At 40.2% G+C, this 18219-nt stretch overlaps 1 protein-coding gene across 1 annotated transcript; it reads right to left on the bottom strand.

The window, feature by feature from the left end:
• Positions 1-682: 682 nt before the first annotated feature.
• On the bottom strand, positions 683-17728 carry LOC124272398 (nose resistant to fluoxetine protein 6-like). The gene is made up of 14 exons (XM_046707565.1): positions 16852-17728; positions 15564-15773; positions 13254-13344; positions 12561-12901; positions 11869-12036; positions 10768-10864; positions 7610-7714; positions 7086-7254; positions 6440-6522; positions 5022-5123; positions 4288-4411; positions 2704-2896; positions 1302-1444; positions 683-811 (listed from the first exon to the last, which is right to left on the bottom strand). Exons 1-14 carry the CDS (start codon positions 17726-17728, stop codon positions 683-685), a joined length of 2832 nt encoding a protein of 943 aa, XP_046563521.1.
• Positions 17729-18219: the final 491 nt, after the last annotated feature.

The following is an 18219-nucleotide window of genomic DNA, read 5'->3' as shown; positions in this document are numbered from 1 at the left end:
CCGCCATTTTTATTTTGATTGCACATTTATATTTGCGCACTTCCATTTTGTTTCCTTAGCAACGGCACGCGATGAATGAAGGCTGTGTTGAAGCAGCGTTTAATATTAAATATTAAATATTAAACAATATTAAAGCTAAAAAAGGGTAAGATAATGGGGGTAAAGGGGGTACCCCCCTTTATTTAAAAGCCTTACCTACCTTACCAATCAAAAATCACTTACCATCAGAGTGTTCCAACACTGTAGAGTTCCTTTTCCCAGCATGCATTTGAATAAAATTTCAACACACGATTACTTTTTACTCTGTTTACGTCAGTGAACGCTGTTAAAATCCCCAGTTTAGGTTTCCTAAACCGGAAGTAAGGTGAGGAATTCGATTTTAACCTTATTTTTTACCTTAAATTCGTATTTTTATTGGATCTCTCGCAGGCTCGCGCTCTCTGTTTCTTCTATATATAGGAGCCTCACGCACACAATAGAATGTATATAATTATAGTATTCTGTAAGTGTACCTCACTTCATAGAATTACACATTATTCACAGAATCAGATAATTCAGTCAGGTATGTTAGAAAAGGCAATTGAATTGAAGTCTCTATCTTTCCAGCGTCGCGGGGTCACAAAGAGATAGAGTTTATATACAATTCACAAAATCACACATATTTCACACGACAACATGTCCTTCAACTTCTTTTCAGTTTCATCTTCGTCAACACCGCCTTCTCCAGCCCCACACACGGCGACTCCACCAACACACATAAGATGAAGGCCAGGCCGTAAGACACAACAAATGTCCCAATGAAGTTATAACTCTGTTAAAAAATAGAAATATACATTAGGGCCTGTCAAGGCAATCGTCTTTATATTTTCTATTTAATTAATAAACACTACATGTGATGTTGCTATCATATTTCTAATCTATGAGGAAAATATTTTTAATTAGTTGTCAGAGACAGTTTTGAAGAGTATCAGTAAGATTTCAAAACGTTAATTACAGGATATATTACAGAAAAGCATGGGATATTATTAATATAATAGATTAATCGCTCTTCTCGCCAAATATCCGGATTCGTTTCTCACATGGATACAATGTGTGAAGCCTATGTCTGGCATACCCCCGGTGTGATATTACTAACATATGGCTGAAAGCGGCGTAAAACCATACTCACTCACTGTTTATACACTCAGAATGTCCAGCGACAAATATAGGCAAAACATGTTTTCATATATTTGGGAACAAACTGTTGTGTCTGTCTTTTCGACACAGGTAAGATTTTTTCCACAGGTAATTAGGTTACTCACGAAGTGTACTATGTTGAAGTACACCAGTGTCCTCGTAGAGAACGTGGTGTACGCTAAGAGTGCAGGGTGGATGAGATAGGCCCCGTAGGTAAGTCTTCCTAGCGGTATCCACACACCCCACGACAATAGCCTGTTGACCACACCTGGTATGACACAAAGTGACAAATTAGGGACCATGTCTCAATGACGTCACATCATATAGTTTTACCTTGACCTACAAAATTACCGGTCCCAGGGACTTACACTTGCTAGACCCAAGGGCCTATACAGGAAATATGTAAACTAATAAAACGGTATCATGTATGGAATCATATCTAATTGTTAAATTGATTTAATCATTTGGTTATTTTACGCACAGGAATCCTATATTTCTTGTCATGAATCTGGTGCAATGAATATTACTATGGGTCTCTCGTGACGCAGTATATACTACAAACAAAAAGGATGGGAACGCCCTAAAATTTGATAGGCATATATAAACAGACACGTGGTGAGGTTATTTATACTCTAAGGTAAATGCAACTTCTTGTGTGCTTTCAGGGCACTTTAGACGACATGTTGGAACCTGCAGTGAAGTAACTGAGTCAATATTCGTTGAGTCTGAGTGAAAGAAACAATGTCAAAAAAAGCGAAAAACAAGGGTGCTGAAACACACCAGCACCATGTTTGATTCAAACGCCCAAACGCAACAGTCTAGTGCATGTGGAAGACAGAATCAGTTACTTCACTGCATGTTCCAACATGTGCCCATTAAGCACACAAAATGTTGCATTTACCTTAGAGTATAAATGACCTCACCACGTGTCTGTTTATATATGACTATCAAATTTTAGGGCGTTCCCATCCTTTTTGTTTGTAGTATATATTTTCCCGGGTACATTCTGTACGTTTGAGTGTCGGACCCACATTATTTGCGTTCAGTAAAAGGTTGCATCAGATTTTTATCACGGAAAAATATAAGGGTACAAGACCCGAACACAGGCTGATACTAAAAGTATCAGAAAAAAACTTCTGGATAGTTCACACGATTTGTTTTATTGATAAAACTTCTGACAGCAGAAAGCCAGTAAAGAAATACACATGTTCCCTTTTCGTGAGCACCCATTTTATTCGTGATATGCAATGATCCATTCATGTCATTTTAACAATTATTTTGCCACCAATCGGAACCTATTTTATCAGGTAACTGAGCTCTGTTATTCTCCAGCGTTGCCGGTTCACCTTTGTAAAACAATAGTCATATCTTTCTGAGGCCATGATGGATTAAGAAACACCATTTAACCATTTGGTCGTTTTGTCGACATCAATGGGAAACGAGGAACTAAATAGAGATACCATTTTCAGTAATAAGAAAACACAAATTCATAGAACAAACATTAGTACTGGAGTTAAGCATACCAACCTCCATTTCCTGTACAGCACACAAATATAATCCAAGACACGAATACCGCCCATCCGGGTCTGGACAAGGTTGTAAAGATGATTGTTGTGTTCAGATCCCAGTCAGGAATGCCATCCTTCCAGTCATCGTAAGGGAAATATGCGCACATCAGGCCAATAGCCAGGGCCAGCTGCCATCCAAGGACAAGGACGAACTGTTGTGGAAACCATCCATTATTACTGACATGGCATTTGTCCCTTAAGGTATACATTTTGGGGTTCTTAATAGAAACTAGAATCATTTCAATATGCCATTGTTGAAATCATAACAGCATCAGTCAAAGCATTTAAACGTTGCTTAAATATTGCCACTGACACTGTAGTAAGTGAGTGAGTGAGTGAGTGAGTGAGTATAGTTTTACGCAGCTGTTAGCAATATTCCAGCAATAAAACCATGCAGAGGACACCAGGACTGGCTTCACACGTTGAACCAATTTGGGGAATTGAACCCGGGTCTTCGGCGTGATGAGTGAACGCTTCAACAACTAGGCTACCCTTTCGCCCGCCATTGATATCTGAAGCTCACTTGGATATTTGGTCGACACAATGTCATCAAAGACAATAACTTGCAAGAAGTTGTTTGTTGTTGTTTAACGACGCATTCAGCACAGCGAATATTTCAGCTATATAGCGGCGGCCTGTAAATAATTGTGTCTAGGCCAGACAATCCATGGATCACCGGCATCTTCACTATCGGGATACGATCACATGTGTCAACCAAGTCAGCGAGTCTGACCACCCGATCCCGTTAGTCGCCTCTTACGACAATCATGGGTTACTGAAGACCAATTCCAACCTTGATCTTCACGGGTTGGTCAGTACTTACATCTAAGACGAATATTTAAATCTTTAAAATAAGATAGCTTATCATCATAAGAGAAACTTATATGCCAAAGTTCAGTTTTCTCACTTCTACAACGTCAGAGAGACGATGTTTACAGGTAAAAAAAACCAGGTTATACCTTATAATGCACACAAAATCAGAACATGTATGTTACGATCTACTATCGAGGTTTAAAATGTAAAGGGAGAAAATTAAGAATTACCAGAGCAGTAGATCATTTGGGTGAGTGAGTAAGTTTAGTTTTACGCCGCACTCAGCAATATTCTAGCTATATGGCGGCTAGATCATTTGAAGCTTGGTCAAAACATGTCAAACTTTATTTTGCCACAAGATACAGATCATACATTTTGAAACCCACTATTAGCTGTACATATACCAAATCCATTAATTTCGAACAATAATAATTGCGTAATGGCTATATTTTGCTTTTTGGAAATGTTGAGCGAAGTGGCCATATTAACGGAAAATCGCACGTTGGCTTTAAAAGCATGAGGTGTATCATAACATTGGTCGTTGGTATCTGAGGAGCAAACAAGTAACACGTACAAAAGTATCATCTCCCAAAGACTATTGGTTCGATTCGAATGGGACCGGAACCGCAACCCTTCCACGTTCCGGAAAGACGCTCTTTCCACTAGACCACTGGTGCGGTCTTAATGATGTATAATGGTCCTGAATATGACGATGATAGTCTACACTCACCCTTGGTAATTTGACTTTGCACTTGGTTTTATGAAGAACGTATCCAAGGAACAAGCCGATTCCAAATACTCCAACTCTACACCAAGGTACAGCGTATATGTACTTGGAATAGTCAGAGTGGTGCCTATTGTAAAACAACATATAACACCGTGAAGTCACACAAAAATGTACTGACAGCATGATGTCCAAACAGGTTTGGGTCTTGGTACAAGCAAACCATTGATGGATAATTTGAACATAGAAACATACTGAGTAAGGTCTAACTGATACCCTCGACTGACACTCATGTTTTCCAAAATGATATGAACAGCACTAAGGACAACAGATCGTCCCAGATTGATTGTGGGTAAGTTCAAATTTCACAACAAGAGACAGCGGTTATAGCTCAATGCATCCAAATGAGGGAAACGATTTTCATTGTGTCAACTGGAGTATCTACGGAATGTCGCCATGCAGCTCACAACAAATTTAACTGTTAACACTTAGCACAAGTCACCACTATAATGAGTGATTGTGTGAGCATTGTTCAACGCCGCCGATTATACCATATTCCAGCAATATCACAGCAGGTGACGGAAACGGACTTCACACATAGCATCCATAAGGGGAATCGAACCCGGGTCATGGGAGTGACGAGCGAACGCTTTAACCACTAGGTTAGATCGTATACATTGGTAGAAGAAAAAACCACGGACAAACAAATCTTGATTTCGAGAAACAACAAATGCACTTACAGCGTAATAGTTGCTCCTTTGAGATGATATTCAAAATATCCGAATGTAGATATATGGATCACTAGGAACGCAAACATCACAATTATTCCCAGAGCATCTAGTCTGGAAACAACAGAGCAAGGGAGTAATGATAGTTATTTTGCTATGCAATCAAAACTTTTGCTCACTTGTTAATATATTTCATGGAACATATCCTTCAAAACCTATCACATCAATGTTCCTCAAACTTAACACATGCGGAGAAAACTAGGAATTACACTTGAAATTTGAGATGTTTCTGATATAACAAATCTACCCAAAGTAGAATATAATGGGCCTTCTGGCTTATGTCGAAAAACAAAGAACTCAGTTGAAATTTGACGTGAAATAATTTCCTGATCAAAACAAAACATAAACTGACTTGCATTGCTCAACAAAATAAAACGGAAAACATTAAAAATGTATTTTATTAGGTCAATCATAAACAGCACAAGACAAAACAACAATTTTAGAAGCACTTTGGAACAAAATGAAATCAAACACACATGAGGTCATATAATGCTGTTGTAACAAATCTTCTAAACGTTTTCAATAGCCCCTATGTTAATGGCATCACGGTCTTCGACGGGTTTCCAAACAGGCATGATGTTTCATCGATGACAGCCTGGTGACGTCATGGTACAGACGGTACCACAACCAATTCGGGTAACTATATGATGTTCGGCAGGTTTGGGCGTTGTGTCCAAGATGACCTTAGAGATGTTCTTGTGTAGAGTACTGATTATTCGTGTATTATAAGGCCCTGGGATGGTGCCAACATTGTGTATTCGTGATACAAAAATGCAGCTTGAAGAGATATGACATCCTTGTATCGCTAGAAATCAAATTTTCTATGGATGATGACACGATGATGATATGGCGTGTCTTCCTTTGTCCACAAACCCTGCCCGACACCATGACGTTACGTCCTCAAAAACAACCTCTTGGGCGCACCATAAAGCCTTCCGTTCGCCTGAATAGTACCAACGACAACCACGTCTGTGCCAGATGATGTGTCTCCCAACGCCGATGACGTCAACGTCAAGATGCGGTAGCTCAGACGTTGGTCAATGCGGGGTGGTCTCACCTTCCTTTGCTTCGTGAACTGTCCAGTATGTGCCCAGCTTGTTGGTATCTCGGACGTAGTCTCACAATGGTCCGTCATCCATACCCTAATGCTCAGTTTCTTTAATTAATGTATTAAAACCTATTCTCGGTTTAAAAGAGTAAACTTTGTTTTACTCGTTAGTCCATATGTGGATATACCTTAAACAGAACTATACATGGACTTATCTTCAGTACAATGTAAACATACATATCTGCTCGTGATACTAACAAAACCAGAAAGAAAAGCATTTTATTCCCTTTAACAGACTACTTACAGATTTGAAAGTTCTTACCCAAAAGCAATTGGAAGAAGCGCCAAAGGGGCCACAACATGGAACTGCATGTCATTGGCCAGAAACCAAGACCACCCGAGACACTGCAAAATGGTAATGAAAATGTTACAAAAGTGACCTCTTAAAGGTCAAGGTCATATGAGGGCAACTTATGAAACATGGTTCAAATCTCGTTCAAAAATCAAATTTCACAAAGCTCAGTTGTTCCAGTTCTCGGAAGTTGCAAGTATTGGACTTTTTAGAGGCAAAACCCATATTCACCATTTGTTGCTACATTTAACTTTGATTTCTTTATATTCACCTACAGACTGTTTAACTGTTTTATTCCATTAAAAGATGCTCATCTAAAAAGCAAATGAAAAAAGAGATAATATCGCAAATTATTTTGCGGGAAATATGTCATTAAAGTTGTGTCTATGTTTTACTAACATTGCAACACAAATTAAGCATTTAACTGTTATATTCCGTTATAATATACCTATCTAAAAAAAATATAAAAAATAATACACAATATCTCAATTTATATGAAATGAAAGTCATAAGTCTATATTTCACTAGCATTGTCATACAACAATCTCCTCCATTTCTTTGGCATAGAATTACATTGGATGTCAACGCCCCGATAGTCAATGTATGCATACATTACCATTTCGTCATTCTTGTAGATGTTGTTAATGTACAGTAAATTAGTCCACCAGTTTGAGCGGCAGTAGTCTGAGTGTTTCAGTTTGTCAGCAGTTGGCAAAGGCCCTTCCACGAGGTGGCGCAATAACCCTGTATACGCCATGATAAAGATCATGTAAACTGGGGTCAGTCTATAAGAAATCACAAAGAGCAATGAATTAGTCACACGTAATAAGTTGGTGCATGTAAATTTCGAACGTGCAATATTGAAAACGAAACATGTTCATGGTTGTTCATGAATGCACTCAATGCACTCTGCATATATTAATGCACTAATAAAAACTTTCATGGGAGACATTTTGAAGAAAACAGAGTAGAACCTTCCAGTATCAGAAAACCAATTAGATAACGAATTAATAATAACAATTATTTGTAAAGATCGTATATCATTGTTTCCGCAGCGCCTTCCTGTGTCTATCCTGTATGCAAGTAGACCTAAATAAGTGTATGTAACAATTCTTATTGTGGTGTCTTAACTCTCCTTACCTCCAGTATCGGTGAACGTAGTATAACACCATTTGCTTTACGGTTGGTCTCCCTGTGATTGACTTCTTGGACTCTTTCAGGAACAAATAACAGACCAAACAGCCGCTGTGAAGACGTAAATATGTAAGTCAAGGCCAGAGAATAACCAGTCTCCATTATCTGTCGAAACATATTTCTCACACTTTATCTGATAATACATATTCCATGTCAGCGAAAATTGTAAGCATATATCGTGCACTAATTTTAGCATCAGCAACTCACATTTGTTTACCTTTCGCTCTTGTTCAAGATTTGACGCATTGTGATATATGTTTCAGAATTTTCTTCGGATGAACAATGAAATGGCTTTTGTATTAGTTTATGACGATTTGTGTAATCGATTCTGCTTTAGCAGAGAATCTTATGGATGGAAAGAATACATGAAAAATCAGTTATCAGTCTTTATCTGAAAACATACATTGCATGGCAGTGAAAATGGTAAGCCTATGTCCTGCACTGCTGGTAGCATCCACAACTCATACTTCTTCACTCATGCTCTTATCCGGAGGTTTGATCAAGGTTAGAACATCACGATAGCCGCCAAACGTTTAGTGGTAGACATGTGGAGAACATTTCAAACTTTGATACATCACAGACAAACATCATGTCCGATGCAATACCATCTTTTGACCTGTAGTATATGTTCCCGATTGAAACTGGCCGCTGGAGTGGTGTACCCACAGAAGAAAGAATTTGTCCATTATGCAATTCTCCTGCAATTGCAGATTACTCTCATTTGTTTGTTTAAATGTGACGTTTTTGCGCTGGATCGATCTCAGCTTATTCCTAATAAATATGTGCACTGGCCTAATACACTAAGGATGGCAAACTTATTTAATTCAAGAAGAACTAATATATTGCGCAACCTCGCAATATTTATAAATGTAAAGGCTGGATATTTTGTCCTAGTCTCTTGCACAAGTAACCCAATATCCTGCCCTTTACCAGTTACCTGATAGGGTTCTGGGGCTCAAGGCACTGGTGCCATGGGTTCCATGGCAACAGTTTTTTTTTTTAGCCAATCCCCAGGGGCTATGTTGTCACATGACAGGGGCAAGAGGGAGCGTGGGACCCCCCAAGCCTGAAATCTTCCTCTTTCTGCCTGCACTGTCGAGGTGACAACAAGCCAACTTGTTTTTTAGGTAAGAACCTCAGTTTGCTTCCATATTGCAACTAGGTCTTCTGTACTAAATTCCAATGCATAGTTATGTTGTTAGCAGGATAAGTAATTATCTGCGGCTTTTAAATTAATGTATTTTTTAATTTGTTAAATCACAATTAAAACAAGTGTTGAGTCACTGTCATCAATTATTCTTGCTGTGCCAATCTGGCGAAAGGTCACTCATCTGTGACTGTCCAAACGTGCACTCGATGGCAAGAATAAATGACATGTACTCATTGTAATATATTTTCATCTAGAAATTCATTTAAGTAAAATACTTTCTGTGTTTAGCATTAATTTGCTGACTGTCAGTCAAAATTGTCTCTAGCTCATTGCTAAATTCAAAATTCCATTTATTTACAACTTGTTGCTGCTAACAACAGAACTCTTTTTGCCATTTTATTCTAATTTTAAAAAGTGGCTGTATCACTCTCCCGGTTTCCACACCATGTGCTCAGTTAGAGTATCACGGTATCAGCTGGAACCAATTAGTGGCGGTCATGCTCACTGACCAGTGCTGACCTCTCCACTGAGCAGCACACAGCCTGGGCTGTCTTCGGCTCACCTCGGCATTCTCCGGCTCCCGTCCGGCTCCATTACAAAATGGCTGCACCGGATGTAAACAAAACTAGGGTCCGTCGTCTGCTTCATGGTTATCTTAACATAGCATTGGCTACCGGTACCATGCAACTATATCAATCATATTTTAGTATGTTTACCCACTTGATGTGAAAGTGAAGTCACAGTTTATTCAATAAAAATGTATTATATTATATGGCCATTAATATACCTACATATTGTAGTAATATAAATCATGTAATATCCGTTTATTACATATTGTCAATTTACTTACTATAATTTGGTGTTCATTCTGGGTAGCCCCAAGTGGTGTACCTACTGGGTGTATTGACATTCTGTTGGAGCTAGCCTCATATTGACTAGTATGATCATCCAACAGGCAGTCATACCCCATTTCCCTTAGCCACATGTGTCGTACAGGCCAGGTGTCCTGTCGTGGCTATTGTGTATATCAATCAAACCGGTTTTCATACATTCCAAATGTGTTGGGTATAAATTTTTCCCCACTTTGTGTATATATATATGTATTTTTATACTTCCCATTGGCCATTAAAGTTATTGTGACTTTCACCTCACCTCAGGTTGGGCCCCATGTAAATCCTCTGATAGGAGGGGTGTGACGATTCTTTTGGGTTATATAATTAAAGTTATTTATGTAAATACTCTTTTGGGTTGTGTGCTCATATATGCACATATACTTTTGTTCCAATATTGTGTTTATATATTCTCTAATAATATTGTTTCCCCTAATAAGTATTGTCGTCACATCCTATATATCAGTCGGATTATTATTTATTTTCATTATTGTATCTGTACAATGGCTCTTTCTGCCTGCACTGTCGAGGTGACAACAAGCCAACTTGTTTTTTAGGTTTCACCTGGACTGTGCAGTCGAAACTTGCAACTCTGTTACCAAGACTTTTATTTTAATACATATTGTTACTGTCTTTTTGTGTTGTGTCATCTTTGACTGGAGCACTTCGCGCAATAGACACACTTGCCCATCCCTTTTCCCGTGAGACGTAATTGTTACGCAACCACCGCAATTACCCAAGTCTTACATAAACATTATATCAAAACGATTAAATTTGTAATTAAGTTTAAAATATTATACACATTTTTAATGTAATATCTGTATTTCTTGATATATTTTCCAAGTGTTTGTGTGTTAACTTTATGAATCAATGTAAATTCCCTCTATCTCGTTATTCAATATGTCTATTGTACCACCACTGGTGGCTTTCGAGAATAAACTATGTTTTATGTATGTATGCTATGGTGTTGATTCTGCAAATAACATTAACAACTATATAGTGTTAAAATCTCAGTTAGTGGTACATGGTAAGTCATGTGACAGCTGCAGAATGCTGTACTCTACCTCAGGAGGAAGAAGGTGTCCACTGAGAGCGGACCGTTGATTACAGCCTGCATGGTAAAGTCTTTGATCCTGTCCAGGAAGTCAACCAAGTTCTCAGCTGCACAGACAATATTTCCATCACATCCTAGATAGCTTTCTTGTTATAGTGAGTGAGTGAGTGAGTTTGGTTTTACGCCGCTTTTAGCAATATCCCAGCAACATCGCGGCGGGGGACACCAGAAATGGGCTTCGCACATTGTACCCATGTGGGGAATCGAAACCGGGTCTTTGGCGTCGCAAGTCAAGACTTTAACCACTAGGCCCCTTTCTTGTTATAAGGGGACAACATTTTCACGTTCATAGTGGCAGAAGTGATTCTGAATATAAAATGTTAGAATTTCAAAAATGAAAAAGAAACAGCGAAAATAACATATTTTGCATACAAATATGGAGAGTCAAACATGGATACATCCCAGACGTGATTATACGGAAGCCAAATTGGACCAAGACATCTTTTAAATTTCTTAAGTTAAACTTCATTAAAGGAACCGACTATATTATGTTCGGAGGAGGGATATGGGGTGGGGGTTTGGAGGGTGGGGTGGGGTGAAGTTTGTATGGAGACTAGATGTTACTTTTCAAATACTAATGAGCCTAAAAGTTTTGGGGGTACTATTTCTGTTTTTACAACAGTCTGAAGCATAATTATTCTTTCAAAGCATTTTCAGGGACTATCTATGTTTTTCGATGAAATCCCAGGCCCCAAAACCAAATCAGAATATCAAATGACAGAGCCCCTAAGCTAGAAGTTTAAGATAGTATTACTATGTTGAAAGGTTTTCACTTTCAGCTCTGACTTGACAATGTCGGATATAACTAAACTTTCCAAGATACAAGCTAGGAAATTTAAAACAGGCCCTAATGGACGTCCGTATGATTAAGCTGTGATATCATTTATAAAATGATTGTCATTGTATGCCAATTTTAAAGATCGATGCACATGATGTCAATCACTGGGTTATCTGGTCCATGTTAGATTATTTACACACTGCCGTCATATAGTTGAAATGCAGATGCGTGCAGCGTAAAACAACAAACTTACAAAACGTTTTGTAACTTTACCTGTGTTAAATGTTGCCCTTGACAAACTGTGTCCGAGGATGACCCATGCCATACTGAGGACCCGGATGCCATGGATGCAGCCAAGATTGCCCTCCACTGATGCGCTGCTGAGTATCTTCTCCGCGTTCCGTGTGATGGAGAAGGCCAACAACAGTTGACGACCAAAGCCTATGTTAATAGGAGAGGCGGAAAAGCATGAATATTTGTCATTAAAAAGAAAATGTTAAGTGCTATATTCTTGCTATACCGACCGTAAATAATAACATTCCCATGCTTTCACATAGACTTACGGCAACATTAGAAGCGGGACCTGGTCATATATCTAAACCATGGTGAGTGAGGTATAAAACAACAAACAGCAGCAAACACGACGCTTGTTACTTATGTTGGTAAATCACTCCGGACTAAGAAGCGTTAGCCGTCTTATTTTGGTCCAGTGTTTCTCAGTCGGCGAAGTTCTCTGTACACAGATGCATACTTTCACCATGCAAGACTCCAGGTTCAATCTGATTATGGTTCCAAGTTTGTCAGCACCATACCAGAGTTCACTGGTGTCATTAAAACGGTAAGTGTCTAAAACATGTTTTATCTTTGACCTTTACCTCCAGGGAGCTGACACGTGGCATCACTAAATATTGTTATACGCAGCTTGAAACCAAATTCACTGAGCCACTTAAACGTGATATTCTTACTGTCATTGTAAGTGGTGTTGAATGTGTGTGGTCTCTCATCATCATCACTGTCCTCTTCCTGCAGGTGCCCCCCGTCACCGCCACCCATCACTGTGGTCATCTGGTCCCCGTCTTCTTCCATGGGGTACACCCTCCTGCCATTCATTGCTACCATCGAGATGCCGTTACTAAGGCGCCAGATGCGGTTGCCGTCCTCGGAGACGAAAGCCTTGGATTCTTTAAATCCGTCCACAAACTCCTCTTCATCGTCTCTGTTTGCTTTCCGTAGGGCCAGCCACCCAGACACCACGTCGTAGCATGTTCCGATCACCGATAACGAAGCAATCAGGACTAAAATAACCCTGCAACATCAATGTTTGCATTATTTGCAACAAGAAACAACATTTCAGGAAACAACATAAGAAAAAGCTTGGGTAGTCCATCAAATGTCATGGCATAATGGAGTTTATTCGTATATTGACTACTGCTTGTAATAACACGTCTAATCTCTAAAGAAGGCAATTCCAGCAGTGGGTAAGATGGTGGCTTCGGTTTTCTTGTATTGGAAACGATTCCTACTGATGGACAGTAAGCACCCAAACTTAAGCACACATTTCGCAAATAATAGTGGCTGAGAACATTGCAGCCACCTCCTGTTCAGTTGTACAAGCCAATACCTTCCGATTGCCAGGACGTATTATAATGTCGACTCACACTGCTGCAATGGCGCTTGCATCCTCCTTCCAGTCATCAGTGGTACTTGGAGAAGCGGATATTAACTCGGTGCCAAGCCATTCTAAAGGTACTGTACACGACAAAAACATATCCATACAGTTTAATCATTGCCAACACATTGGTTGCGATGCGCTTAAATACTTAATGCAAACTGTTCCGAGTGGGACTGAACCCCCAAATGAACAGGAATATGTAGTTTACCAAGAACGTGTAACCCAAATATACAAGTTGCATTTGACCACTTTTTTAAATGGCATTTTGGGTTCATGTTTCACCATTGCCAGCATCTTAACTGTGAGCAAAGATGCAATCAACTGCTTTTTGCAAACCGTTCGATCACTGCCAACAGCTTAATTGTGAGCAAAGAGGCCGTCAAATATACTATCCAAAAAGAAACGCATAGGCGTTTTGTATTTAAAAATCATTAATTACCTATTGTGTTCAAACAGTCGTCATAATATGTAACAAAAGTGTTAATAACATGATTTTACACATTTGCACACGTGAAAAATCGACTTTACCTGCAAATGTTGATTTTGATGAGATTTCTTACTAGAATTAAACAGGCCTCGCCAAAACGCAACAGAAATCACCTCCCAGTTGAAATTGTGCAGCAAAGAGCATGTACTGTCTGGCTATAAAACTCCACATTACTTTCGGAAATCGGCATTCGTTTTGAAGGAGTTTCAAGGTCAAATCACTACGCCACGTGTTGACGCTGCGACACGGAACATCATTGAAAGAATGCACGCTGGAGATTACCAATCTTCTGTTGCCAGGCGTTTGAATGTTAGTCTGAGCACGATATCACGGCTTGCATCTCGTTACAACCAAACAGGTATAACAAATGACAGTCCCCGTACAAGCAGACCTCGAGTCACCACAGCAGCCCAAGATCGGTACATCCGGGTACTACATTTGCGTGATCGTACTGCCACGAGTGAGAGCACAGCAGGCAAGGTGCCTGGACTTCGGAGGATATCCGGTCAAACAGTACGGAACAGATCGAGAGAGATTGGACTGAGAGCCAGGAGACCCGATATCGGGACCATGCTACGTGTTCACCATTGCGCTCAACGTCTTTGTTATCTAAAATTATCCACTTGGTTGTATAGACATTTCCTTCTTCGGAACTGATGCAAATATTCATGTACTAAAGTCTATTTGTGGACGATATATACATGTTTGAAAATACAACATTTTCGCAACAGATTTCTGGTTATGCGTTTCTTTTGTTTGAATAGTATATGTTAGCTATGACAAAGGAAACCTAAAGTGTTACTTGCCCATTGATACTGCATGTGTTACTGAGCTGACATTGCAGGACCTAGGAAGACAGAAGCCCCAACCGATGCCTGGTATCCCGACCTGTTGAACAAGAAGCCACAAGGAAATGATCACTGTTGTAAATGTTCATATTTCATCTAAGGATAACATATTATTCATAGCCCATTTCAGTCGGGGTTTGTTATGTTATTTTGAGCATCCCCAGTAACCATTTGACGTTTTTGTGTGTTATTTCTACTACTACTACTTTGAAGACTACGACTACTTTTCCCCCACTTCTACAACTACGGTGTAAACTACTACTACCACTACGACCATAGTGGCCATATAGTGATTAAGTGGTTAAAGAAAAATAACTGAATATTGCATGCTTCTTTCATGCTACAACTATAACCGCTATCATCCTCACTAAGGTTAGCGGGGCTGTGGTGTAGCGTAATGCGTCCGCTCGTCACGTTGAAGACCCGGGTTCGATTCCCCATATGGGAAGTCCATGTGTGAAGTCCATTTCTGGTGTCACCGCCGTGATATTGCTGGAATATTGCTAAAGCGGTGTAAAACTATAATCACTTACTACAAAGTTAGCACTTGTGGAACTCGTGCCATCCTCCTGCTACCACTACTACTGTAGATGGTCATGATGTCAATCACTAGATTGTCTGGTCCAGGTGAGGTGAGATGAAATTGGGTTTAACGTCGTGCTTGAGAATATTTCGCTCATATGACGACGTGCATGCGAGTGTATGTGTATGTGCGGCTGCTTGTATTAGCCCAGACTGAAGCTGGTTTTATAGTGCTAGTCCACTGAGATACCATGCAGCAGTGAAGCATGAATACCCCACTCAGACACATTATACTGACTCCGAGCCGACCAGTCCTTGTTGTACCCATTAATGCCGAGCGCCAGGCAGGGACCAACAAGTACCATATTTTAACGTCTTTTGGTATGACGCGGTCGGGGGTCTGGGTGTGGGTGTGGGGTCAAATAACAAACAAACCCACTGCTGTCACAACTCACTATCAGAGATCCTCCCATAAACGCTCCCAATAACTTCGGAAAGGCGAACGTCAATTCCCAGTACTCCCCATGTACAACACGGGGTACCGTGGTGTTGAGAGTCGCCGAGATCTCCCTACACTCATCATAGTTCCCGATGAACTGCACAGCGCCTTCCAAGATACTTGTACCTGGCTTCCCAGATGCATCCAACACTGAAACCAGATGAAGAGGTACACTGCAATGTATATAGGTTAAATAACGGAATGAATAACCAATATTGAATATTTCTACCAGGAACAGAAACAGATAGGGAATGGTCATATTTCCATCTAAAACAGATGGATTTAATACCGCTTGGAACAAAATTCCAGCAACTGCACGGAGGTACCAGAAATTGGTTTCACACAATGTACCGATATGGGGAATCGAACCCGTGCCTTTGTTGTGAAAAGCGGGCGCTGAAATCACTATGCTATCCGTCGCCCCTACCCCCCGGGTCGAATTAATCTTCTGCAACCCATGTTAATCTAACGAGATCGGGCCGACCGGCTAGCTGATTTCTTTGATACATGTCTTCGTGCCCCAAGTGTAACCCAATGTCTCATTGTGCGTCAATGATCGAGATGTTAATCACTGGATTGGGTGGTCCAGACTGAAGATTGACAGGCCGCTGTCATATATCTTGAATTGATGGAATTGTGGCGTAAAATAACGATGATAAAAAAAGATGACTTTGGAGCAGTGTGGTCATGAGACCGAAACTCTGTATCAAACATTAAGAGGAAACTAAAATAATGCTTCATGGGTATCCAACTCAACATTTCATGTTCATATTTCACATGGAAATTAGGAAAATATACAAAACAACATTCATTTTATGCATTAAGATAACGTCATATAACCCATTTGTTATGTTATCAATAGTTTTCGTCAGTACGAATGACAATACAGATTTCAATTTAAATATTATTATCTTTACGCAATTTGGAGGTAAACATGAGAAATTTATGCAATGCATATATTAATCACTTTTCTTATTATTAATTAGTCGCGGGTAGCCTAGTCGTCAAAGGCCTGGTAATTCGCTGTGGAAATCCCTAAGATGTGCCACAGGGCTGCGATTCTCGCTATCAATGGGTCTATGATTGTATCAGCAACATACCCATCCCTAAGACTTTCACCAGAGTGGCAGAGGCCATTGCTTCGGGATTTCTTCCCATATTAAACTGACACGCCGTGATTTCACTGCAACACTGTTCAAAACGGCGTTAAACTCACTCACCAACTTACTTCGAAGGGCCCACATCTGCTTCGAAAGAAGACCCTGGACAAAGGCACTGAAATCAGCCAGACATAAATTCTCATTTGAAACCATTTCTGGTTTCATCATCTGTCCAAGATTGATGGCCAAAGGTAAGACATCCAACAACATGCCAACAGGCCCAGTTGCATTGGCAGCAAGCTCTTGGAGTGCAGTGACGTTGCCTTGCTCGCGGAATACAGGCACAAGTTCTGAAATCTGTTCCATGACGTAGGTGGCATTAACGTTAACGCCGAAATTCTTCAGAGCTGCACTCAGAGATCCTGATACTGATGGTAAAGCAGACATAACCGCTTGCATAATTGCACCAGTGCTCGAATTTCCGCCCGTTCCTGAACCATTGATCATATTACTAACAGCCTGAAACAGTTGAGCCGGCGTGATATTGTCCAGAGACGGGGAAATGTTCGGGACGAACGACTTCAGCATATTTTGAACTTGCAGAAATACCTGCTCCATAACTGCTTGGACTGAGGGGTTGTTTAAAAGCTTAGACAGTCCTTCTCGACTGGGCCCACCTTGACCTGAAGATGTGAGGTTTCCAAACAACTCCGCTACTTCAGTTGATGATGTGACGTTTCTGAACAACTCCTCCAGTTTACCTGTGTTGTTCTGGCCAAATATTAATCCAAGGATGTTCTGAGCTTGAGGACTCTGCATCAGCAACCCCGCGATCGCTGCAAATGGGTTGATGCTAACTGATACAGAAGGAACAGACCCATCTGGAACATGATTATTGGGTACAGTAACTGTTTGTTGGTTTGAAACTGAAGCCGTTATTGTCTTCTTCTCAAGGGTCACCTGGCTGATAGAACTCTCTATTCCCATACTGTTTGATGTCGTCATTTTATTGATTCCTTTCTGCGACGACGAGTGTGGCGTTGTTTGTTGTGAAAACCCTGTCATCAAATCCTGACCAGGAGTGTCTGTTTCAGAAGACGGGCCTCCAGTTACGGTAAATCCATCGTAAGCTTCATCGATGAATCCGTCGTCGCATCTCAACAACTGCAGTTGACATGAAAGTAGCACTATTATAGCAACAAAAACACGATCCATATTTCTGGCACAACAGATGTCAAGCTGAGGGTATGAAACCTGAAACTAGCCCCGACATAGAGCTAGTTACACGCACTTGACTTAATGACTGTTAGACTAAACTAGATATAACTCATCGTGTACGTGACGCATATTATCTATGAACAATCAAAGAGAGCATTTGTCCCTGGTTATCAGTGACCTATGATACGAGATGTAGGTATAACGTTGTACGTACTTACACAGATCAAATTTGGAAACATCCTCCACATGTCTATCATTACCTGGAACCTTTGCTGAGG

The sequence above is a fragment of the Haliotis rubra genome, unplaced genomic scaffold (assembly GCF_003918875.1).
Source record: "Haliotis rubra isolate DU_JTF1 unplaced genomic scaffold, ASM391887v1 Scf17, whole genome shotgun sequence".
In the NCBI taxonomy this organism is placed as follows: domain Eukaryota; kingdom Metazoa; phylum Mollusca; class Gastropoda; order Lepetellida; family Haliotidae; genus Haliotis; species Haliotis rubra.
This window is presented reverse-complemented; position numbering and strand designations above follow the sequence as displayed.

What these genes read in the sequence shown, in the direction of transcription:
- LOC124272398 (XM_046707565.1), bottom strand. Translation starts at nt 17,728, where the DNA reads ATGACGACATCAAACAGTATGGGAATAGAGAGTTCTATCAGCCAGGTG. An exon ending in GCAGATGTGGGCCCTTCGAA is followed by an intron (nt 15,774 to 16,851) that starts GTAAGTTGGTGA and finishes ATCTGGTTTCAG; the next exon opens with TGTTGGATGCATCTGGGAAG. An exon ending in CAACACCACTTACAATGACA is followed by an intron (nt 12,037 to 12,560) that starts GTAAGAATATCA and finishes CTATTAACATAG; the next exon opens with GCTTTGGTCGTCAACTGTTG.